This window comes from Anastrepha obliqua, chromosome 5 (assembly GCF_027943255.1).
Source record: "Anastrepha obliqua isolate idAnaObli1 chromosome 5, idAnaObli1_1.0, whole genome shotgun sequence".
Classification (NCBI taxonomy): domain Eukaryota; kingdom Metazoa; phylum Arthropoda; class Insecta; order Diptera; family Tephritidae; genus Anastrepha; species Anastrepha obliqua.
In genome coordinates, this window is record NC_072896.1 from 62,832,336 (window position 1) to 62,858,648 (window position 26,313).

A 26,313-nucleotide genomic window follows, 5' to 3' on the forward strand; every position below is an offset into this window, starting at 1 on the left:
TTTTACAATATTTATTGATTCATTTGCTTCATTTATTTTTGTGCAGTTGGCATGTTTATTATTTAACATATCGGACAAACATGTGTTATTTCCTTTTATCATACAAAAAGCATTATTTAATTCCTTTTTACAAAATTTGACTGAATAAAATTTATCTCCACATTTTATTATTTCATTTTCAATCAACAATTTTCCATCATTTTGCGCTACAGCTATTGCTTTATACAATTTACAAACATTTTTCACTTTTGGATACTTAATGTAAACAACTATTAAATTATTTTTTTGTATTATACAATTTTAAATTCCGAAACATCTATAAGATCTGATATTGTTACATTTACTTGCTCATTGCTTATTATTTTATATTTTATATTTCTTTTATTTCTGATTAAACTTTAATGTTATCTTTGTGAATTATTCTGTTTCTGTTTTGTATTTTAACTTTATTTCCTAAACCTTCTACTACTATTTGCTTTTTATATTTGGGTTTTAATTTATTTCGTTCCCCATATACTTTTTCATATATAATTTCACCCCTATGGTAATTTTTTTGAAGCCTTTTCTTGTTGTGGTATTCTAACATTTTTTCCTGATTATTTTTTAATATATCCCTTATATTCTCATGCTTCTCTTTATTAAACAAAATATTACAAGGTTGTTTACCTGTTACTGAATGTATAGTTTTATTATACTGCTGCACCGCCCTCATAATTGATTCGAAATCACTAACTAAACTGTGTTCCTCTTTTAAACATCGAGATATTTCTATAAGTGTGGAATGAACCCTTTCTATTTGACCATTACTCGTGCTATGACGTGGTGTGCAATAATAGATTTGTATGTTGAGTCTTTCCATTAAAGACCTGAATTGTATCGTACTTAAACCTGGTTCATTATCCATAACTATACTTTTAACATCTGGAAATGTTTGCAGAAGTTCCAAAATTTTTTCCTCCAAATTAAGCTTATCCCCAATATATTTTACAATTAAATATTTAGAATAAGAATCTATACAAGTTAAAAATTTTAATTTTTGCGCGAAAAAAATATCAATATGGAGTTGTTCTCCCTCTCTTTCCGGAATAAGTGCCTCTCCTATCGGAATAAGTTTTGGGTGCCTTTCATATTTATTACTGTTGCATATGTTACAATTTTTTACATATTGCTTGAACTGTTTTATCATCAATGGCCAATAATATTGTTGCCTAATTTGGGCCAAATTTTCCCTATAATTTCTATGTGCCCTATTGTGAGTTTGTTCAATAATCGCTCCCTGATCCTCTCTATTAGTAATATCGTTTGGGAACAATTTCGTATGAAAAAATTTTACAGTTGGAAATGCCTCCCTCAATACGTTCTTTATTTCGTAAAGCACCTCAGGTGAGCAATATATTCCCGTAACCAACTTTGGGTTAATATATTCTTTTAAAACTCCAACAATATTTTCCGGTATGTCGTATTCGATCAAAAATCGTTTATTATTAAAATGAGAAATTGTCTCTAACACGGTTATTTTCGCCCCGTTATCTATCAAAATTTGTTGCTTAAAATGATTTAATGGCTTTTTTGTTTCATGAATCTGATATTCATTACTGCTTTCAGCAGAATGTTGTGTGTCCGCTAACGAATCACTGGACTCACTATGTTCTTTGGAATTTGTCAAATTATTAAGCATTTGTCTCGACAATGCATCAGCAACGACATTGGTTGCACCTGGCTTGTAAATAATTTTTGGAGAAAATTCTTCAATAAATGATCTCCATCTCTTAATCTTAATATTCGGATTTCTTTCCGAAATCGCAAATGACAAAGGTTGATGATCAGTGTGTATTTCCAGATCACTAACACCGTAAAGGTAATTACGCAATGCTTTCAAAGCCCAGACTATTGCGAACAACTCTTTCTCATTTGTAGCATAATTAAACTCCGTAGAATTTAATGTTTTTGATATAAAGACAATAGGTTTCCCCTCTTGTGACAATACTGCACCCAAAGCTACATTTGATGCATCGGTTGTTAAAACAAATTTTTTGTTATAATCAGGTTGTGTCAATTCAACCTGTTGAGCCAGTAAATTCTTCAATTTGTCACAAGCAGCCACTCCGTCTTGATCTAGACTAACTATCTTTTTCTTTGACAAATACTGGGAAATTTTTCCGTTTTCCCCCTGCAAATGCTTAGTTAATGGCTTTGCCACAACCGCGTAATTGTGTATAAATTTTCTATAATAGCCTGTCAGCCCCAAAAATCCCCGCAATTGACGCAATGTCTTTAGTATAGGATAATTCTGTATGGCTTCAACCTTTCTTGGGTCCGTTTTGATTATATTCTTTGCCACTATATATCCCAAAAATTCCACCTCTCTTTGGTAGAACTTAGATTTTTCAGAGGATATTTTCATATTTGCCTCCCTTAATATATTAATTACCAAACTCAAATGTTTTTTATGGTCTTCCAAATTTTTTGAAAAAATTATAACATCGTCGACATAAACGTGACAAAACTTTCCAATATATTCTCTTAATACATTATCCATAGCCCGTTGAAAAATACTTGGTGCATTTTTCAATCCGAACGGCATTCCTAGGAATTCGTACTTCCCGTTATTTACCGAAAATGCCGTTTTCTCTATATCACCTTCTTTCATTAATATCTGGTAAAATCCAGACTCCAAATCTATTGTAGAAAAATAATTAGACTTTCCCAAATTTGAAAGTATAACCTCTGGATTAGGCATTGGGTACCTATCAGATGTGGTTTTTTCATTAATTTTTTTGAAATCGATGACCAATCTCAATTTAGGACTTCCGTCATCATTTACTCCTTTCTTTGGAACCACCCATACTGGAGAATTGTATGGACTTTTACTTTCCCTAATTATATTCTTTTGCAACAGGCTTTGAACCTCATTATTAACAAAATCATTCACTGACATTGGGTAAGGGTATTGTTTTGACCAAATTGGCCTTTCTTCAAAAGTTCGTATTTCCGCCTTTACGTCGGTACGAAAAGGTAAATCTAAATTAACATCACTATGTGTTATTGAAATTTCCTCAATCACCTTATTTTGCAACCCTTCGATCAGGGGAGTCCTATCTACTTCAAAGGATATCTTTGAGGACTCCGACCTTAAATTATTCAATGAATTTCCAATTTGGGAATCTTCATTCTTATCTTGATTTTTAAATTTTTTTATTTTCGCGGTATCTACCTCAGCAAAAGTTTTAGGAGTTAGGTTTTCCGATATATTTTTTTGCAAATTTTTATTATCTTTTTTGTTTCTAGTATAATTTTTGTCAGGCCCCTTTTGACCTTTTTTCCCTACTAGTTTCTGATTAATTTTCTTCACACCGTTTTTGGTATTTCTTTCATTATTTTTCCCTTTTGGTTTATTGATAATATTTTCGACAGACGTTTCAGGACCTTCTTGTCCCGAGGGGTTTGGTATATCAAAATCATCAAGAAAATGAATTTTTTCTGTTTTGTTATTACCATAGATCAACACCCGATTTGGAATATCAATCTTGGCTTCGATTTTACTCAAGAAATTGATTCCAATTAAGAGATCACTTTCTAAATTTTCAATCTCGTAAAATCGCTCCTGAGCATCAAATAAATTGATATTATGGAAAAAGTTTATGATGGTCGAACCATGAATGGTTCTTACCCTCTTCTTATTTTCTAAAACATTTTTGTTTACATAGAGCCCGGCCCGTATATATGAGCTTGTTGCTCCCGTATCAATTAAGATTTTGAAAATTTGCCCCGTCTTCCTATCCGTCTTGACAATGTAGGGCAAATCAGACCTTACTCTAAAAAATGATTTTCTCCCATGTTATTAATTCTTTGCACCTTCTGTTGAGGTTGCGTACTTATTTGCGCACTATTATTCGACCTCTTTGGCACAGCATTTGCCTGATAATTATAATTGGTCTGCCAATTATTTCTATTGCCTCTCACCTGTTGCTGGTACGTTTGTACCGGTTTGGGAATATTTGTGATCTGTAATGATGGATCAACGTCCATTGGCTCTGGACGATTTTGCTTGACCTCATTTGCTGGGGTATTCCTTGGTGGATACCTTAAATTGTTCAGAAAATTCGCACCCCTACGAACGCCCTGATGAGTGTTTCTATTTATTGTAATATTATTATTACTATTATTATTACTCCTTGAAAAATGCAATGCGAATTATGCTCGCATTTGATTGGCATCGAGCTCCTGCGCCTTGGCAAGAGCATTTGGTAAGTCACGTGGTGCCAACGTGAAGAGGATCTGGTCCAGCGGAGGGTTAAGACCTGTAATGAAAGTTCGAAGAGCTGTTTCCCTGTTTTTGGTATTAAGCTCCTTTGTAATTGCGGAATTCGTTCCGTGCGTCATTATCGTTTTGTTAATTAATAACGTCAGTTTTTTATTGACCTCGTTGTAGAACTCTATTAGGGTACCAGGTCCTTGCCTAAGCACACTCATTTCCTGTTCTATTATGTGACACGGCCTCTTATCAGCGAAGGCAAAATCTAGCCTACTCAGAATTGCATCGAAATTAAGAACCGTACCGTGGTTCGTTAAAATATTGTTAGCGTCCTGCGTAATTTTGTTACGCAAGATAGTCAAGGCAGCAAAATATTTTTTGCTTCCCCTAGTATACAATGACATTGAATTGTTAGCAGCCTCGCGCCAGCTAACATAATTGTTGATTTTTCCTCGAAATTCAGGAAGAGATTTTATGACGTCTAAACTTTCCTCACAATTGATTGTTGAATCTATTGATTCTGTAGTATATTCAGCAACATTGTCGGAATTACTTAAAGCCTGCAACTGACGTCTAACTTGTTCTACCTCGCTACGCAGCGAGGCGGTGCTAGCAGCTATAAGTCGCGACACAACATCCATATTGGACGTGCTATTGTTATTATTCACTATAGACATATCTGCAAACCTACTTCTCAACTCTTCCAGCTTTATTTTTGGTAAAATTTGAAAAATTTTTAATCACTTCCTTATTTTTTACACAATTTTTGTGGTTTTCTTTACACTTTTCACAATAGTGTAATTTCTCGTAACCTAAGCTACTAGGTCTATTGCCCATATGCTATATTTATAATTTACAACTTTTAATGCTTAAAAATTATTTAGTTTCTTACTCATTACTGGAAGATTCCTTCAGGTCCAACTTGGTGTTTGCTTGCTAAAGATGTTTGCATACAGTGATTTTTCCTCTATTGAGTGCGTTTTTCCTCCTTTGCTTGTTTCCTTGTAGAATTATTATATTTTGTAGACTTGCTTGATATTTTGGTTTACTAGGATACTTTTTGATTTTCTCCTTTTTTTCTTTTTGTTTTATTAGGATACTTTTTGGTTTTCTCCTTTTTTTTAAATTTTTTCTTTTTGTTTTATTAGGATACTTTTTGGTTTTCTCCTTTTTTTAAATTTTTTCTTTTTGTTTTATTAGGATACTTTTTGGTTTTCTCCTTTTTTTTAATTTTTTCTTTTTGTTTTATTAGGATACTTTTTGGTTTTCTCCTTTTTTAAATTTTTTCTTTTTGTTTTATTATTTTTTAGACTTAGGATACTTTTTAGTTTTCTCCTTTTTTTAGTCTAAAAAAATTTTTTTTTTTTCTCCCTTTTCCGATTTAGGGATACTTATTTGTTTAAATTGTGCACTGCCTTTTTACAGGCTATTATAGCACACAACTTTTATTTGGTCCACCAGAACTTAAATCGCTCCTGGCAGGATCGCCAATTATCTTTTGCTTAACTAGCAAAAGCTTTTTAAAAAACACATTGTGAGTCTTCGTTGCACACCGGATACAGACTGATCCGACACTTTATTAATCTTAATATTTATACAGAATCTGAAGCTTAAATCTTAGGTTAGTATGTCTTAATTCTATTGAAAGCGGACCATACGTGATATGTGACATGTTTGACATTTTCGCTAAGGTAAGCGCTTATTTTTATTGTTTTCTTAATTCTATTGAAAGCGGACCATACGTGATATGTGATGTCCACTTCTTTCATTAGCAAAGTGTCAATGACATGTTTGACACTTTCGCTAATGGTAAGTGCTTATATTTATTGTTTATTTTTTTGGGAAGTGGCTTGCGCTATTAATCTATGCTTAACTGTTTACATCCTGGGTTAGTGGTGTGTGGTATAGGAGGCGTTAACTTGCACCACTCTTGACACCAGTGTTGACGGCTGTTGTGTCAAATCCCATACCAATGATTTTATCATCAAGATTCCATGTTTTAAGAGTTTTAAGTACTGCATCTCCAGTTTTCGAACCTGTTGCACTAGCCAATTTTGGCACCCCCAGTAGTTTCTCATTTCCACCAGCATAGGAAACTAGCACTGGTAGTCTATCTAATATACTTTTTGTGAACCTAAAATGTCGGGCAAGATTTTGCTGTCCCAATGAACAACAACTGGTTCTTTGATGTCTAAGTTTGATTTCATCTCTGTTGAAAAATTCTGCCTTGCTGCTTCTCGTTTTCTTTTTATAGAACTTCTTGAAAGCGGCAATGCCGCAGGATCATGGCCAAGTACGGCGGCAATAGGAATGATAAGCCTTACAGCTTCACGATCGGAAAATTTATTCCTGTCTAAAGCCCCTACCACATTCATGTCAAAAAAGGCGTTAATTACCCGAAAGTATGAGTTTTTTATAGAAATTTATGAAAACTAAACGTTGTTGAGCACTGCCTTCTATATGTTCTAGGGTGCTAAGATTTTGCATAGATTATTATTTTATTAGATGTAACAAAATGAGAGGGTCCCTAGGTCTCTAAAAAAAACTTGAGTTTTTTGGACCACCCTAATATACATAAATATAAGTAGAAGTGTATGAGAATCTTCCTGACTGTTTCATCCTTTCGTTGGTAAATACTTACTGTGCAAACATTTGAGTACGATGTTTCTGGTGTGGGTAGCGTAGAATAGTCCAGTCCGAGCAGAATCACAGCAACATACACACAAACGCAGCCCACTGCAGAAATGTTACTCAGTTTCGGGCTTGACAGCTTAATTGCTCTTTGTGCAGAAACATTTGGTTTAGCAAAAAAAAAGAGAAAAAAAAGAATATCAAAGTTAGAGAGCTTTTTGAATTGACAGCACTTAAAAAAAAAAGAAGACGAGGCAGTACAACAAAATGAGCTTCCTGGATACTTGTGTAAAGCACTTTTATGATGGTTTCACTTTGACTTCGTACTTCTCATTTTGCAGTGTTTTGCCCCTTTCTGAAACTAATAAAATGTTTTCATTTACAACCTGTTACTTACTTCATTTTCCGAAAGTGCAACGTAAAGGCGAGAAAAGCAATTGCCAGTATGATGCCAACCACTGAAAGTGTGGCTATGGTATAGAAGGCACTCGTTGCAATAGTGGCGACACGCATTTTGAATATCCGTCTGGCGATTGGCACTTGCCCCGTGTGCCAGCGCACGGAACGGCAATAAGGGCAGTGAAAATCTAATCGATGAACGGCTGGATAGTAAAGAGCAATGAGAGCGAGTGTGCCATTTTGAATCTGATAGAAGGCGGTGGTACCAACCCGATCAGGGCCACTAAATGAAACTGGCCCCTGCAGAAGAGTTGAGATAATGAAGCAGAAGGGGGATATTAATAAATAATAATAATAAAAAGATACTTGCAACGACCATTATTACGCTTGTATATGATAGTTTTTTGTTGTATGATAACGCACAGCCAATAATTTGAAGCATATTCTTTATCGCACGCATACTTACCGACACGCCCAAGAATTCCAATTTCGCCATCTGTTGGAGAAATTCTCGTGCCATATCCGCGCGCATATAATCGAATTGATTGAGTTTTGATTGCATGCCCAACTTCTGCCAACGGTCTTCGGCGGCTCGTAGTGCCAAGGCAATTGCCCAAACGGCATCATAGGTTTGTGGCGCATAATTCGATATAGCAATGCCATTTAGGGTGGGTATGTTGTTGGTGTTTAATGCATTGTTGAGTGATGAAAGAGTTCTCTGGAGTTCAACAGCATTCAACTTTCGCTTTTTGTTGACGTGGCGTGCATTCGGTAGGCCGCCAGATCGTTGGCGCAACTCAGACAAAAACATTTCATTGTTCTGTTTAAAAGAAGAGGAAGTTTTCGAAAAGAAGAAATTTCTAAAATTAATTGGGTCCACGATGGGGAGGTACAAGCCCACTGATCCTCCTGAATTACATTCCAATACCGTTTTGTAACCAGTCTATCAATATTAAATTAAAACACCCTACTCATTAAAAAATCATAGATCAAATTACATCAAAACCATATTGGTAAAACATTAACCAATTTTAAATAAATTGCTTAGATATGCTCGTTTAGTGTCAGATTCTTATCTGCAATTTGAACACAAAAGTAGACGTAAACAATTGATCTTTACGTGGATGTAACATAGGAAAATAACATTCCATATTATGAATAGTAGGCAAAACAATGAAAAACAAACAAATTTAAACGAAAACAATTTTGCTTTTGTTGTGTTATGTTTGAAATGGCATACACCACCAATAACATCATGAGCTACACCATCGCCACCAACATCTACACTATCAACAATAACTTCCATAGGTATAAAAACACTAATAAAGAAATAAGTAGATTATGTAAATAATGCAGACGAACGCTCAAAAGTTAGCTTAAAAAGATAAAGACTTTGAAAAAATACTGTTTCTTTTTAATCCTTAAATTAATTACGTATAGTAATTACGCATTTGTTAATACTTTCGTCTCACATTTTGCTACAACGTGTGAGTTGGGGAACAATGTAGATAATTCCAATGGTATACGAAATCGTCTGGAGACAATTTGTTCGTCTGACCTTTTGTTCGCAATAGAGAATGAGGCTGTTAAAGGGAGCCCAAATGGCTATAGCAAAAATGAGTATGAGTTAAATCATCTTCTAAAAGTTTTGTGAAATAACTATAAGAGAATAATAAATGTAGTAATAGGAATAGACCTAAACCCGATTTTAATGAATTTTGCTGCGGTTGCTGATGCATACGAGTATATACTTATACGTACGTACATATGCATCTGTGTAACATTCAAATTTAGGGTTAAGCTGCCTTTCTAACGATCGCTTTTTTGCGTTGTCCAAATGTTCATACTCGTCCATCAAAATTATCTAACCAAGATTAGATTCAATTTATTTTGGGTTGGACAAGTCCAACCACTCAGTCAGGAAGAGCATTTTACTACACCGGGATAGATTACAATAGAAAGAATAGAGAGGCAGGATAGAATTATATGGATGGTAAGGCGGAAAAATAGGTTTGAGGTTGCCCTTCCGAAAATTTTTTGGATTCATTCATGGTTTTAAGAGATCCGGAAGAGGAAGAGTGTGAACTTTATCCATACTCGGTACATCGCAACCTAACAGCCCAAGTCTGATGCTAGAAAACGCCGGACAGCTACAGAGAAAATGCTCTGCGGTGTCCTCCTTCTCAAGACAGGATACGCATATTGGGTCGCCAATGATTGCAATGGTAGCCATATACTGGTTACAGGCATTGTGCCCTGTGACTAGACCCACCAGCGCTCTCGGGTCCTTCCTACTAAGTTTTAAGCGAAAGGTCGCTAATTTTCTGTTTGGTTCTTTCACAAAGCACTTGGCTACACTGCAGGAGTCCAACTCAGACCAATGCCTTCTATAGGTAGACCTAATGAAGCCGCCAATCTATAGTTGAATTAATGCAGAATTAACACCTATAAAAGGCTAAGGCCCAGTGGTATTCTTCCAGAGCCTTGATTAGCCAGTTTGTCAGCCAACTCGTCCCCTGCAATATCGCAATGTCCATGCACCCATATAAGACAAACTTTGTTGTGTTTTGTAACACTGCGCAGTTTTGTCTTACCTTTACCGCCTAATTTCGAAGAGCAGCGTGTGTTAGCAAGGGTTCTTCGTGCAGCTTGGCTGTCACTACAAATTCCAATACTACTGCTACAGTAGTTTTTGTAATTAGCCGCAATTAAGCTACATTCAAGATGGCATAGACTTTCGTTAAGAGTACCCAGCTAGCCATCTTTTCTGCAGCGTAGGAGTACTTAGTGTCTTCGTCTAAGTACCATCACTGATTTCGGATCCGTCGAAACGAAATCCCGTTAATAGGTTCTCTGGATTTAACCATTGATATGTGTCTCGGATCAAAACCATCGTACTTCCAAACGAAGTTAAGACAAGGCACCACAAGGCTGGCATCGAGAACAGTGTCCACCGGTCCGACAACTGGTGGCATAACACTGACAGAAGCCAGTATTTTCTTCGTTTCCCCAGACTCCGTTTAACTTGAGCCTGTACGCCGCCTTCATCGTTTCCTTTCGAATTTGAAGGTCTTGAGAGCCTAGAGTTAAATACGCTTTATAACAATTCTTTTATTCTTTGTAAAATAAATCAAAACCACATTTCTAAAAACTGAAGCGCATCTTTCATAAATTGCATAAATTCCTTGACAAAACCTATTTCTTATTACAAAATTAATTCCACTGCTAAATAAATACAATTCTAATTCCATTTCTCATTCAGTAAAAATCCATCTGCTACCACCAACTTGTTTAATCAAATAAATCATAATCGTTGACCAATCAGCCATAAAATAAACAATCAAACAAACATATAATGAGCAAATCAACACAAACGGCCTATAACATCAGGAACGTGCTGATGTGTTTGTAAATATATACTTGCACGCTTACGTATTCGCAACTATGTAAATAAAATAAAAAACCAAATGAAAACAAACAAATTTATGCAATACCATGCCAACCCTCCTTCGGTGCTATAAAGCTACAAATGCCCTATTCGGCGACAATCGTTTTTATTTCTACTTAACACCCACTGCACTGAAGCTGTTTTTTATCGCGAATCTAAAGCCATAGAGAATTCCCTGCTTTTGTATGTCTTATATTAGAAAATATTATGGCAGCACCGTGAATTGTTGATGTTGCTTTTGTTACTGTAATCGACTTACCAATCCACTGTAGCTGGTATTATTTCCGACAATCCTATTGTGACTGGCGATGATAATCAAATTCTCTACAGCTTCTTGCAGCTCTCTGGCGGTACAGGTGGTTCCTGTGGCCGCTATGACGTTCCACCATGGCGCACCCATACTCTCGTGCAATATCCAAGCATAATTGGCACCAAACATGCGTAGACGAAATGCTTCACAAAGTACTTGTGGCGCTAAATCCTGGGAGAAGCTGCCTATAATAATGCGCGTATCCGTTTCCTGCAGGCGTTGGTGGTAGACAATTGGTCAGATGACAGCGGAAACCGTCAGTTGGCGATTGCGGCGATTGGTAGAGGATATGGAAAGCGTACAAGTAATTGTGAAAAAAGGTTGATTCAAAATTAGGTTGATGAAATTATAAATATGTAAATCAAGTAAAAAGTGGTGATCAATTTGTCCTTTTGATTCGACAAATAAATTGTAATACAGAAAGGATTATCAGATTTAGATCAAATGTATACAGTTTGATTTGAAAACTTTTGTTAGTTTTGGAAGAAATATTAAATGTTTAATTCCGTGATTAAAGAATACCAACTTACTTCCACATATCACTTTTAATGTAATGCTTACGCAAATGGTTCTGAAAGCCCTAATTCATGCCAGTGCGACTCTACGATAAATTTATATTAATTTTACACGATTTTCCTGACTTTATAATATTTTTCCACAATTCTCCTACAAAAGCGTGTTGAACCTTCGATGTCAATAATTTGAACTGACCGAAATAGTTGAAACTATCGGTTTGTTATTGCCTTTGATACTGTAGTAGGTAGGTAAACTGGTTGAAGTGCCAGTCTGGCACTCCTCAAGTAGCACTGAAGCGCCGTTTTGATACCATTATGAGACCTCCAACGGGCAGATATCTACAGCCTGCCAGAGCCGTTGATATAATGGAGAAGATTGATGGGATTTAGGTTGGCGTACTGCCCCACAGCTTCTGCAATGGGTAACCCTAGCTTCTCTGCGTGTGTGCCGCTCGTTCCGTGACCGGTAAACACAGCTACGAGTTTGGAAATTGAATGGCGAGGAGTACAAAGTACTTTCTGAGGCCTTCATATATTGTACTGGGGCCAAAGGGCTTTCGAAATAGCACATGAAGAAATGGAGCTCCATCTTTTCTGCGCTTTCCTGGGAAATAATTCGTAGAGTTCCCCTTTAACAACTGTCAAGGGGACCGATACTGTATTGGGTCCATACATTACACATATTTTGTTAATTGCTCCGATTTTTTACCTCGCTTGTGCTAATACTGAAGAATGCAGCAAATTTTCTCTTTTTTGACCAACTTTTTTGCACGATGTACAGAATGTAAAGGTGAGGCAAACATAAAATCCGTTAATCGGCTCTCAGTGTATTTGAAGGTATTAGCTAATTTGTTGACGTAACAAGGAGACAGTGAGTTGCTTACGACAGAGCTCCACTAAAACTAAGTATGTGCTGGTCATGTGCGAAAAAATCAATGCAGCCGCTGCCTATGTAACTTCGTTACCGTCTGAATAACGACTCATGGAAAAAGCATAACAATTCGTGGGAAATGAGGCGTAATTGTACTGTCATATATGTATTATGAGCTATCAGTCAAAGTTACTCTCCCAATTTTGCTTTGGTTGACCAAATCACGTAATCTCGCAGAGTTAAATAAATAAAATAAATAATTGGCGCGCACACTTCTGTTAGGTGTTTGGCTGAGCTCCTCCTCCTGTTTGCGGTGCGCGTCTTGATGTTGTTCCACAAATGGAGGGACCTCCAGATTTACGTTAACTCCGAACGGTAATGATTTTTATGAGGAACTTTTTCATGGCAGAAATACGCTCGGAGGTTTGCCATTGCCTGCCGAGGGGCGACTTTTTCTATAATTTCGCTGTTTCATACACAGAGATTCGAACCGAATGGTAGTCACGCACCAACCCATTCAGGCACGACAGCCGCAGAGTTACTAAAGCTAAAGTTATACGAGTATAATTCACATCCATACCGCTTATTATTGAACTATTTTAGAAACCAGTGGCCATCGAAAACAAGTTAGTTTTCACAGGAATAATTTCGATAAGACCCGGGAAAGCAGTCCACCAAGCACATAAAATACCAGTCTTCCATTTGGGGGAGCAGTAGGTCTCTGTATTTATTTAGAGCAGCTTGGACAAACACCAAGAAAATTTCATAGACTTTTTACCAAAAAACAGATTTTTTTTTGGAAATATTTACTTGACTTTGAAAAATCGTCTTTAAGTCTATTTCTTTGAATTTGAACTTATCTGAATCTACTCATTTTCCGACTTTCGATGATTTCGGCAAACTTTGTAAGTGCAATGGAAGAGTTCGCGGAAACAAATTCATACGAATTTTTAAGTGTCACAAGGTTTTGTTGAAGAAAAGCTTAGTACTTTTAGATATCCTGATGTCCTTGTAAAAAAAATTATCTCTGATGCTACTGACCTGAAATTTATAAAAAAATTGTTTTTCGCCGTTTCATGTAAGAATGTGAAAAATAAATGTCTATAAATCACGGTGCTGTACAAAAACATATTGAATACTTTTTTTTTTTAATTTTTACTTAAATGTATGATAATTAGAATTACTTGTTCATGTGGAATCCGCGATTGGGCTGCGTGTGACATAACTTTTTATCACACATACATTGCCATATCTATATTCTTGTATGTTTGAGTCAAAAAAATAATAAATTTATGGGTCTTATGTGTGAACAAACTTAATGCGCCTCATCTTAGCCCATAGTAAATATACCCATTTTATCAATGTGTGTGTACATCATATTAATACATACGCATTTATGCCCAGCAATATACAAATATACCTACTCTCAACAGAAGCAATTGCTCCTTGAAATCCGTCGCTGCAAAAGTGATGGTTGCCGCACAAGAGATATTTGCCGTCTCCAGTTCAGTCACTAAATCATTGACAGCAAGCGAATGGACCTCTTCATTTTGGGAAAATGTGGTCACCGTATCCCAGCCAAAGAAACGAATGAAGGCTATACGCGCGGGATTATGTGATGAGTCTGGCGCAACGGTGCGGTAAAAGTTGGGGAACTCTTTGCGGTCACTGAGCGCTGGCGAAGTGGAGCCAAATGAAACCTTTAAGAATAAAAACCCAATGGAAGGACATATACTTACGCTTAAATATATTAAATAAGCAGTCACTTGTAATTCCTGTTAAAGTATGTGCAAGTGTAGTTGTGTTAAAGTATAATAGCTACAGCATAAAAATGTGGATTTGAAAAGGCCAATAGCAAATTGTTTTTCAGCAATTTTATTGAAAGTTTAATTAATTAAGGATTAATTTTTGTAAACAATTGAATTGGACAGAATGATTGAAGGGGAGGAAGATTAGTGGAAATGCCAGTCCTATAAATTAAAATCAATTTTCAACTAAAATTTTCCCAAGAAAATATTTTCAACCGAGCTGAAACTACGTGACTTTGGCACGAAATTATTTGCTATACAAACGCTGAGTTTCAATCGCTACGCACAAATGTAAAGTCTTGTAAAAAATAATTCGTTTTTTAACGCCTTTCGGCAGATTGCGCGTCCACGTGTTTGTGTAAAGTTTGCATTGCTTCGACTTCATTTTGTTGAGTAAATTTTCTAGTGGGTTTCCATCAAAAATATGCCTTAATGAATATATTTTTGGGTCAATGAGCACTTGGAAAAGTGTGTAGATGAATTAGAAGTTAAAGATTTGGCTATTTTTCTTATGGAAGCGAAAAGAAAGAAGAAAGCTCAGCATCTAATGAAAAAATACTCCAGTTAAAGAAAGTTGAAAGTTGGAAAACTTTGATCCAAGGATTTTGTCGAAGGACAATACTCCATAGAGCGATTTCATAACAGCAAATGCAGGTGGACATCTGGAAAGTTTGGAAGTGCAACCGTGATTACAATGTGAAGTAATGAGATAGTAGATGAGCTACCAAGAATAGGTTCCGCACTAAACTCAACAGCGGCGGTAGCAGTTGCTATACCATTCAACACAATAAAAACATCCATTGCTTTAACATCCAGAGGACGAACTACCTGCTAGGATACTCTCGCCCAAATATTTCACGTATCACTGCAACCCTTACAGGTCGCTGGAAGATGGGGGATCATGCAGTCAATCGCATCTGCAGAAGCTGTCAGGCAGAGGGGATAAAAGAAAGCCTTTTATGCGAATGTCCAGGTTTAGCTAAAGCCAGACTTCGCTCTACAACAAAAACGATACCACCCCAACATTTTGACTAGTTTCGATTATTTTGCTTTTTTTAATGTTTTTATATTTTTTTATAAGAGATAGCTCTAACAAAATTCACACATACCCAAATTTCATATTTTAAACAAAAATTTTGAAAATTCCACAAACTTTCCATCACAATTAATTGCTATTTCTAAAAAAATTGTGGTACGCAGCTATGTATAGCTAATTAAATTTTAGTATAATAAAGCAGAGTTGAAGTTTCTGTAATCTCTCGTTGACTTATGATAATTGTTTTCCTTGAATAATATACGCCCTGTTTTTTATATGTAGAAAATGCGTAACAAAGAGAGGAAAAGATATTATCAAAAATCAGTGAGACTTTTAAGTCACTTTAAGCCTGCACTTTAGTAAACTAGAGCTAAATAGGCAATAAAAATCCATTAGCAAACAACTTCTAAAAGTTCTGAAAATAGTGTGAATTTTCGATGGAAACTGGATGAATGTTTAACAATTTTGCACAAAGTTTGAAACTTGGATTTTTAGTTTTTTATAAAATGAAATATAGTTTTTTAAAAAATAATGAAAATTAATTACAACAAAAAAATATATACTTATATGTAGTTAATATATCTGGTGTCTCTCCTTATGGTTTCATACATTGGCATGATGCCGGAATATGAAAACAATTGACAAAATTTTGTCGTTCAAAGCGCAAGAGCAATAATTGATCAAAGACAGTATTTTCGAACGTTATCAGTATCTCTGCTGCAAGCGTCCACTTAATTTACAACGTGATCCCTTGTGGAAAGAGAAGCAGCTAAGCACACAACGAAAGAATTTCTTAAATGACATTGCATGAGCATCTAATAGGACATAAATGCTAGCACCCAAAGAGTATCAGCTTTATGAACTAAAATACCTTTCTGGGCGGTTAGAGGGCAACAGACTTGTCGCTGTAAACAAACGCCGTGGAACTTCTGCTTATTTAATAATTCCGTTGACGCCGTGAATAATGCTATAATAGCATAAAGAAGGAGAAGCAAATCGAAGCCTATTTTTCGTGTTTACAAAAACTAGCCTGAAAAACAGTTCATAAGCGATACTCAAAAATTAAGGGATGAAAAGGAAAAAAACTTAAAGTCTTGGTTTTTTCATACAAATACAGTCCGCGAAATTTAGTTAAAGAGTCTTGTTTTTCCTTAAAAGCATTTGAATAGAAACTCTAAAATAAAGAATTTTTTATATTCTGTAATATTTATCAGAAGCCAGACTAATAAAAAGCTTGTAATACCATTTTTCCAAAAAAAAATATCAATTCTTAAATGCTAAATGCGAGAAAAGGCACTGCTACTGCAACAAAAAAATTATTCGGAAAACGCATGAGAAATTTGTGTAATATGAAAGTAGTAGTGAGTCCAACCTACGAAAAAATTTCAAAACTTCGGTTTGCCAGGGAAACAAAACCATTTTCTCTTCGGCACTGCTGGGTTAAGAAGCGACCGCTTTGGCTCCTTGGCACCGCAAGATCTACTCAGATTTCATCGGAGGTCGGGTAGATTCAAAGAGAGTTGAAAAGAGAACCCGAGCGCTATATGGTACAATGGCCTTAATGTTGTCTGAGTACTGTACTTGATAGCTGTCCCGACAAAAAACAAAAAATGGCATTTTGAAATTTCGAAAAGGGAGTTCAAGCCCATTCTTTCATATCGGCATTATGTAGCTCTTACCGTCTGAAACTTACGTCTTCCAACGTATAATCAACGAGAAAGGTTGGCTTCGTGCTCTCGATCGAATTTAAGACCGAGAATCGTGAGGGCTAATCTAGTATCTGAATTTTTTTCCTGACCTAATTTTTTTCAAACTAGCCGATTACCACCGGCACAGTAATAGCACACGAGGTTTGTACATTAGTAAGTTTAAATCACTTACAATTTTCGATGCCGTTACATCGTTTTCCATACCAGCGAGTGACTTATTTTAATGACAATTTGTCTGTTTGTTATGCCAGTGGTCCTGTAAGCATGGACTTGAGAGGACCTAAATAAAATTAAAACATTGAAACCAACTAAAAATACAATGGATCATAAACACAACTTTCTCATTTGAAGCCACGCAAATTATTGCCTTTGATTGAATCTAACAACGAAATGAACTCCCAAGTGAAAATTGCAAACATTGCGAAGAAAGATCTAACGGCACTTACATTTTTTGAGCAAACCATGAATAAATAATTAAAACGCAAAACTTTGAGAGCAAAAACCAGGCACTATTACCATTAAAACAAATATTAAGAGCATAAATGCAAAAGCCTTTAGTTGGATTTCGAGGAGCGTACGAGTGTCGTTTGAAAAGTTCGTGCAAAAATAAGAACTACTTTATTGTTTGGGGTAAATAATTTTGGGGTTTTCGACATAGTCTCCTTTTAGTGACTTCGTCTATAGTGCTGTTCTAGTTTGTTCCGATCCGAATAATAGGATTTGTCCAAGCCTGAAAAACAGTAATCACCTCCTTGTTTGAATAAAAATCTTTGTGGAAAATTGGGGGGCAAAATTGGGAAACAAGTAGTAGTCCGAGGAATCCGAGGAAGCCAATTTTGGACAATAGGCATGTAAAACTAGTTGGAACCCTATTACCATTAATTTTGCGACCACATCTGCCAACCCGTGAGCTGGTGCGTTGTCGTGATGGAAAAGGAAAATAACTTCACTTCCTCGATTCAAACGAGTATCAAATACAAAGAGTACATCGATCGGGCTGAAACTTGGTGTGAGTTCTTCCACCTACTAACTAAACATAAACTCGATATGCGCTAGTATTAGCCATCTTTCTGACTTTGCACGTACTTTTCAAACGACCCTTGTATAAGGAATCTCCATAAGCAAACGGTTAAGTTTGTATTTAATGATTGGTGAGTATAGCAGCTTTGACAAAAATTTTAACAACCCACGCTCTTTGATGTTAATAACTCTCCTGCACTCCTTCTTCTATATAATTAGATTTATAGGTATATTGGCACTTGAAGTTTTCTTGGGATCGAAAACATATTTATAGGAGATGAGCTTGTGTTTAATTTCGTTCTCCCTTATGACAAAATTCTTATATATTATTTTTATATGTGTGTGTGAGTGGGTGGAGGCCGCAATTATGTGTTTCGTGAGCCCGAATCAGCTGAGCCCCAGGTATGAAAAAAGTATGAGGATATACGAACCGAATGAAACTAGAAGTGTTAATTTCTCTGCGCTTAAATGAAAATATTGAATGAAAACCTTTATTTTAAATTAATAAGAAGTTTGAAGCAATTATTTTGTGTGTAATTTATTTGAGTTTTAGCTTACTTTTGATTAATGACACTCAACGAAACTTTCTCAATTTTGGACTAATTTAATGAGATTTATTACACTTAAGTTTCATTTCGCAAATAAGTCTTCAGACAAATCTCACTCAAGTGCAAGAAAATCTATATTAATGAATAATTTAATGATAAATTTTATTCAAATTCACACTAATTTCGCCCATTAGAATTTACCTGCACAATACTCCAATGCGGCACCACCTTGGCCAAACTCTCCGTCACCTCAGAGCAAGCGGAGCCCAGCAGCATAATCATCCGTGTGTCGGGTTGCGTGTAGATGGCATGAAAAAATCGATCAACTCCAACGCCCGGATCACACTGCGCCAGACAAATGAGCATTCAGACAGAAAATTGGTAGTAATTGGAAAATGGTAGACATAAGAAAATGCTAAAATACTAAATTACAATGTGTTAGAGTTGTTATAATACATATTTACATGCGTGCAACAAACGTGTGTGTATGCAAAAGTGAGTGAATGTATTCCTTAGTACGACAACTAAAAATTGTATGCGAAAACTAAGTTCACGCAAGAGAGGCAGCATTTGAATTTGTAGGGAAATTTATTTATGTTGTACAGGTCGTATACGTAACCTTAAGCGGCTATTAACTTACACACATACGCACATACCTACACTTCCACAGGTATTTTCGGCACGCCAAGTATTATGCGGCCAAATCTTTCCTAAATATCTGCGTATGCGGGGCTAAGCAGAATATTACGTTGCGTTAACTTGAATATTTTATAACTATTTACGCATTCAAGTTCGAATCGAGCGTTTTGTGAATAAAGCATATCCTCGTGCACATAATATGTAATTGTATGTATACCCACATATGTATATGCGTGTAAATATATCTGACTACATTTATTATTCCTTGGAGCTCATGCCATCTACCACCATTGAATTAGAAAATTATAGAACTTTCACTGCTTCATCGCCCTAATATATTAGGTCTGGTTTTTTCTATAGGAATACATTATGGTAATTAATCTCATCTCATCGTTTTAATCAGTTTTTTTTATAATAAAAAAGAGGTTGTCTGTAAAGTCGGTTTACTGACGATAGTTTAACGTGACAACGTCATAAGAAAATACTAATGGAATGGTTGCATTTTTCAAAACAAAATTTTAATTTTATTTGTTTGATAGATATTTTGTATGGATATAGAGAAGGAGGTAAATGGAATTGCAATGGAATAGGTCAAGTTACATTTACACAAACGTGAAAAATGACGAAACATTTATCAAATTCATGAAAGATATGTTCAATTTCGATTGTGCTTCCAACATTAATAAGTCAACAACACTAAGAGGCACCATCATCGATTTGCCTTTTTCAAGACACTTTACACTCGAAACACTCCCTTTCATTTCCTACTTTTTCTATCATCGTCCTATTCTCAACAGAGAAATGGTTCATTTCCATGCACACAGGAAGAAGGCATATGCAAATACAAGTATGTGAATTTATATACCTACATATGCGCATATACATACATATATACGCTCACTTAAGTAGGAGAGAGCAAGATGTCGAACGTTGCCGTTCGTTTGCTTTGTCGTTCGTTCCGCGCTTTCGCTTGCAGTTCATTCAAGGTAACGACAATGAGCAAGGTAACCTCAAATGAGCAAGGTAACGATAAATGAGCAAGGTAACGGCAAATGAGCAAGGTAACGACACATTTTTTCGTGCGTGCAGCCGGCTAAATCGAATTATAAGACGTTATCACGTCAAAAAGAATGAATGTCGTGATATTCTGCATTGTTTTAGTGTATAGGTCCATAAGTTAAAAAAGGGATGTTTTTAGCAAAATAAAAAAAAACCAAATACAAAGGTGCAGTATGGAAAATATTATTTAACGACGTTTAATACTTTTTTCGCCCCTCTGGTAATTTGTGGTTATTTTACCAACAAAATGTTTAATCTTTTGAGACCGAGCAAGAATTATGCCAGTCCTTGAATGTGAATAGTGTTTCTGAAAGAGCATTCTGCAGTGGCTGAAAAAAGTTAGATAAGAATTCTTACTCAGTATTTTGCAAGTATTCATTGAACCCCCTTATCTTCTCTTGCTTTTCTGTTATTCTTCATTTTATCCTTGCCATTTAATTACTTCTTCACATGGGGTCTCTTATTAGTAACCATATAAACGTGGCCGTTTTTCTACGAGGGGTGCCTTTTATATTTCGGGACTTGGCAACTCTGGTGTTGCAATCTGGCAACTGACAGCTGTATCGCAAAGTTTGACATTTTTTGGCTTTTACGTACTCAGAACGTTTTGAAATACCAGCGCTATTTGGGTTGTTTACAGTAACTTAAAAGATTTATCTCGGTCCCAAAATGGAACTAAATCGTGAACATTTTCGTGCGATTATTTTTTACAACTTTCGGCGTGGATTAACTCAGCAACATTGCATGGATGAACTTAATTCATTTTTTGGCGATGAAGCTCCATCAAGGACCAGTGTTTATCGATGGTATCCTAATACTTTCTTTAAACGAATGAAATAATTAAATTCAGAAAAACTTCAAAAACACAAAATTAATGTATTCAAATCCAACGTTGGTTGTTTTTTTATTATTTTAGTTCTAATGGCAAAACTAAATAAGCAAAATTGGTTAAAATTGGATCCTGTAACCATTTTGGAATATAATTTGAAAAGGCCCCACAGTGTTTGAATTAACTAATTTTTGTAGCTCTGAATTTGGAAAAAGAAGTTATTTTTTCGGAAAATTGTATTATTTGTAGGGTTTATTGCAAATGAAAATATTTGTTGAAAAACTTTTGAACAAAATTATTAAAATTTATTCAACGTTGAAAATTTGTAAATATATCACGACCATATGTCAAAATGTTGTTCCACACAAGGAAGGTCCTACAGTTTTAAGCCGAGTCCGAATGGCAGATGATTTTTTTCGAGGACCTTTTTCATGTCAGAAATACACCCGAAGGTTTGCCATTGATTGCCGACCACTGCCGAGTCTTTTTCTCTCATTTGGAGTTTCCTGTACGGAGAATCGAACCTGCGAACTTCCTACGCATTCAGATACGTCGTGTACCATTGCTATTTGTGGAACAACATCAGGACATATGCCACAAATAGGAGGAGGAGCTCGGCCAAACACCCAAAAAGAGAAGAAAAAATTCGGTACATTTTACAATTTTTCTTTGATAAAGCCGAAAATGCAAGACCACTGAAATTGTGAATGATGTTTATGGGGCCAATACTGTAACAGCTGATTGCGTGCAATTTTGGTTTCGTCGATTCCGTTCAGGCATTTTTGCTGTTAGAGAAAATTTCGTAAAATCACACAAATAATCGAAGTTAACCGGTATGTCCAGGAGCAGCGCCCACGAGTTAAAGATCGACCATTAAATAGCTTTAAGGCATTTTCGCAAAAATTTTACGCAAAAATAATGGATTTATTTTATATATATATATATATATATATATATATATATGTATATAATAGGACTATGGTTAAGTTCGTGCGGTTTTTTTTCGAAATTTGAAACTTTATTGACGTAAAATGGTTACAAATTTAATATTCAAAGTATTGTCCATCGCTTGCTACTACTTTTTCCCATCTTTCTGGCAATTCACGGATTCCCTTTGTGAAAAATTCGGTCGGTTTTGCCGCAATTCACGAATCGATCCATTTTTTGACTTCATCGTAATTACGGAAGTGCTGGTCAGCCAGGCCATGTTGCATCGATCGGAAGAGATAGTAATCGGATGGCGCAAGGTCTGGACTATACGGCGGGTGGGGTAGGACATCCCATTTGAGCGTTTCTAAGTATGTTTTGACCACTTGTGCAACATGTGGCCGAGCATTGTCATGTTGCAAAATAACTTTGTCGTGTCTATCGGCGTATTGCGGCCGTTTTTCTCGCAGTGCTCGGCTCAAACGCATCAATTGTCGTCGGTAGACATCCCCCGTAATCGTTTCATTCGGTTTCAGTAGCTCATAATACACAACACCCAGCTGGTCCCACCAGATACACAGCATAACCTTCAGGCCATGAATATTCTGCGCCGACGTCGATGTTGAAGCATGGCCAGGGTATCCATACGTTGTCCGACGTTTTGGATTGTCGTAATGGACCCACTTTTCATCGCCAGTCACAATTCGATGCAAAAAACCCTTTCTTTTGTGCCGTTGAAGCAGTTGTTCGCATGCCATAAAACGGCGTTCAACGTCTCTTGGCTTCAATTCATACGGCACCCAATGGCCTACCTTTCGGATCATTCCCATGGCTTTTAAACGTTTGGAAATGGTTGATTGATCAACTCCCAAAGTTTTTGCAACCTCTTCTTGCGTTTGAGCCGGATCTTGATCGAGCAATTCCTCCAATTCGGTATCCATGAACTTTGGCGGCGCACCCTCGCGTTCTTCGTCTTCCAAGCCAAAATCACCACTTTTAAAGCGTGCAAACCACTTCTGGCACGTTCGCTCAGCTAGAGCATGCTCACCATAAACTTCCACCAAGATACGATGACTTTCGGCTGCTTTTTTCTTCATATTAAAATAATGAAGAAGAATTCCCCGCAAAAACACATTATTTGGCACGAAATTCGACATTTTCAAGTGTGGTAAAAATATTGTTGTTTACGCTTCAAATAAAAAACTTATACTGACGTTTGTGCCTTACGACAGTAGCTCTCCAATGAATGTTTGGAAATGTGGATCGATGGAATAATAATCAAGTTACGCCATCTGTTGTAAAACCGCAAGGAACTTATTCATAGTCCTATTATGTATAGTATTGGCCGCATAAGCACCACTCACAATTTCAGTGGTCTTGCATTTTCGGCTGTATCAAAGAAAAATTGTAAAATGTACCGAATTTTTCCTTCGTTGACTTCCATAGTTAAAACCATGTAACTGACAACTGAATGGAACAAACACATGTAACAAAATGATGTTTTTAGTGTGAAATACCACCTTGACAAGGAGCATAAACTTTAAATTGTTTAATCGATACTTTATGTTGAGTCCAACTAAGTGTTCGATTAAAATAAGTCCTTTGTTCTCCTACATATAATACATGCATGGAACTTACCGATTTTGGGAAGTATGTTTTTATTTATATTTGTTATAATTTTCTGTGAAAATTAGTAGGCTTCGATTGAAAAGAAATATGAAATTAAGGGAATATTTTGAGAAAAAAATGGTAATTTCGAAATTGAAGCAACGGATTTCATTATTGGATTGTATACAGGACTCTCCCCGCAACAGATTTGTAGCCGCATACAGGATTCTCCTCGCAATATTTCATTACCGCATCATTACTTTACGAGATATCGATCACTCCAGCCATCTACCGAGAAAATAATGGATTTCTTTTTACCCAACCTAATATAAATACAATATAAATAATAATAAAAAAACTGAGTCTTTACTTGAAGTAAAACTTGAAAATGCATATGTTTCTTAAAACGAAAAATTAGGATTTCGGGAGAGTGGGACTTGAGAGTGGTCCAAGCGTCCAACAAAAATCTACCAATATACGAATACTTCTTTTAATTATATGTTATCTATATCGGAAATAACCAGATCGATCGCTAACGTCTCTTAGGTTATCGAAAAAGAAGTTGAGGTGTGCGTGTAAAAAGTGAATTTTGAGTGCCATATTACAACCGAATGCTTTATAAGTCGAAAGCAGTTCTTCTGCGAGATATTTGGTAGGTAAGTGGAATGGTTGAAGTACTTCTGCAATGGGGATTAAACGGCATCCTAACTTTCCTGCGTAAAAAAAAAAAATAAATAATTGGCGCGTACACTTCTGTTAGGTGTTTGGCCGAGCTCCTCCTCCTATTTGTGGTGTGCGTCTTGGTGTTGTTCCACAAATGGAGGGACCTACAGTTTCAAGCCGACTCCGAACGGCAGATATTTTTATGAGGAGCTTTTTCATGGCAGAAATACACTCGGAAGTTTGCCATTGCCTGCCGAGGGGCGACCGCTATTAGAAAAATGTTTTTATTAATTTTGCTTTCACCGAGATTCGAACCAACGACCTCTCAGTGAATTCCGAATGGTGATCACGCACCAACCCATTCGGCTACGGCGGCCTTTCCTGCGTGTGTACCGATTATCCAATGACCGGTAAACACAGCTATGAGTGTGGAAATTTAATGACAAGAAGTCCCCAGAACTTTCTGCGTCCCCCGTCTATTGTACTGAGGCCAAAGAGTTTTCGAAATAGCACACGAAGAAACGGAGCTCCATCCGTCCTGCGCTTTTCTGAGAATTAAGTTGTGCAATTCCACTTTAACAACAGTGAAGGAAATGTCGATGTCTAGGTAGGGTACCTCTGAGACCAATTTAGCCGATCCATTCAAGGCAAGCTAATCAACAATTTAATTTCCCTCTATGTTCTTATGTACTGGGACCCAGATCAGAGAAATGTTACCTGCACACACAATAAATTTGATCTTCTCTTTACAGGAGTTGATCAGTTTGGATCTGCTTCATATTGTCGTCAGTGCTTTGATCGCAGCATGACTATCGGAAAAAATGTTAATATCTTCCTCGCTGCCGTGGTTCTCTAAGTATTCTGCATGCCTTCGTGGAAACTTAAAGGAAATATGTAGATAGATTGGTTGAGTTTAATATTTATAGTTACATGTCTTTGGGTTGAATAAAAAACTTTCTATGACGTTTTTAAAACTTAGCCAAGCAGATTTCTCTACCGGACTCAACATTTCCCCGAATAAATTATCTGTGAGAAACTGCCTGATCTGATGTCCGATGAAAATTCATTCTTTATTTTAGCATCACTAACTTTAGAAAACCATTGCTATCCATGGGTTTGACAAAATTTGTCATTATACCTATTTTTATTTGTAGTGGTGCGAATAGTACTTTGGTGAGCTAGATTCAGAATTTGACACTGTGGTAAAGGAAAATTTGATTGTATTACGTATGGTAATATTATTAGAAAATACAGAAAAGTTATAAGTAGCTGTCACAACAAATCTGTGTGTGATAAAAGAGAATTAATATCTGTGTTGTAATGAGCCGGCCGCGGTAGCCGAATTGGTTGGTGCGTGACTACCATTAGGAATTCCGAGAGTTCGCTGGTTCAAATCTCGGTGAAGCACCAAAATGAAGAAAACGTTTTTTTTAATAGCGGTCGCTTCTCGGCAGGCAATGGCAAACCTCCGAGTGTATTTCTGCTATGAAAAAGCTCCTCATAAAAAAAATTTCTGCCGTTCGGAGTCGGCTTAAAATCATAGGTCCCTCCATTTGTGGAACAAAATCAAGACGCACCCCACAAATAGGAGGAGGAGCTCGGCCAAACACCCAAAAAGATGTAAGCGCTAATTATATATATATAATAAGGGAATGAGTAAGGTAAAAATTATACCAGACCCGACCTCAATATATTATACTTAACATATGTTCGGCATGTGAAGGCAATCACCTCGATATCCACCGTTACTTCACATGAACGCGTAAATCTATTTATCTGACATACTTTTTTTTCTTCTGGTTCCATCCCATCGAAACAACTGGTATATCGATGCCGACTTTAGCGTTCTACCACAGAGTGCCGCTCAATGAAGTTGGGCTCCCAAAAGGATTTTTACCATGGTTTCAGATTTTTGGTTTCCTGGGCAGAGCGCTTTAATTGTTCCCAAAACCAACTGAAGTATTCAATGGCATGGCTATGTTTCGAAGTGTAGATTAGCTTTCAAGGCGGCGTTTTCGGTGTATTCATTGTGGAGTGT

General features: G+C 36.4%; 1 protein-coding gene across 1 annotated transcript in view; it reads right to left on the reverse strand.

Moving 5' to 3' along the window:
- Positions 1-26,313, reverse strand: part of LOC129249163 (uncharacterized) — a 62,178-nt gene that overhangs the window by 21,965 nt on the left and 13,900 nt on the right. Inside the window, exons 2-7 of the mRNA XM_054888829.1 lie at positions 18,752-18,895; positions 13,854-14,129; positions 10,993-11,253; positions 7,752-8,105; positions 7,284-7,585; positions 6,897-7,035 (exon numbers count right to left, since the gene is read on the reverse strand). Of these exons, the coding sequence (XP_054744804.1) occupies positions 6,897-7,035; positions 7,284-7,585; positions 7,752-8,105; positions 10,993-11,253; positions 13,854-14,129; positions 18,752-18,895 (1,476 nt within the window). The remainder of the gene's footprint in view (positions 1-6,896; positions 7,036-7,283; positions 7,586-7,751; positions 8,106-10,992; positions 11,254-13,853; positions 14,130-18,751; positions 18,896-26,313) is intronic.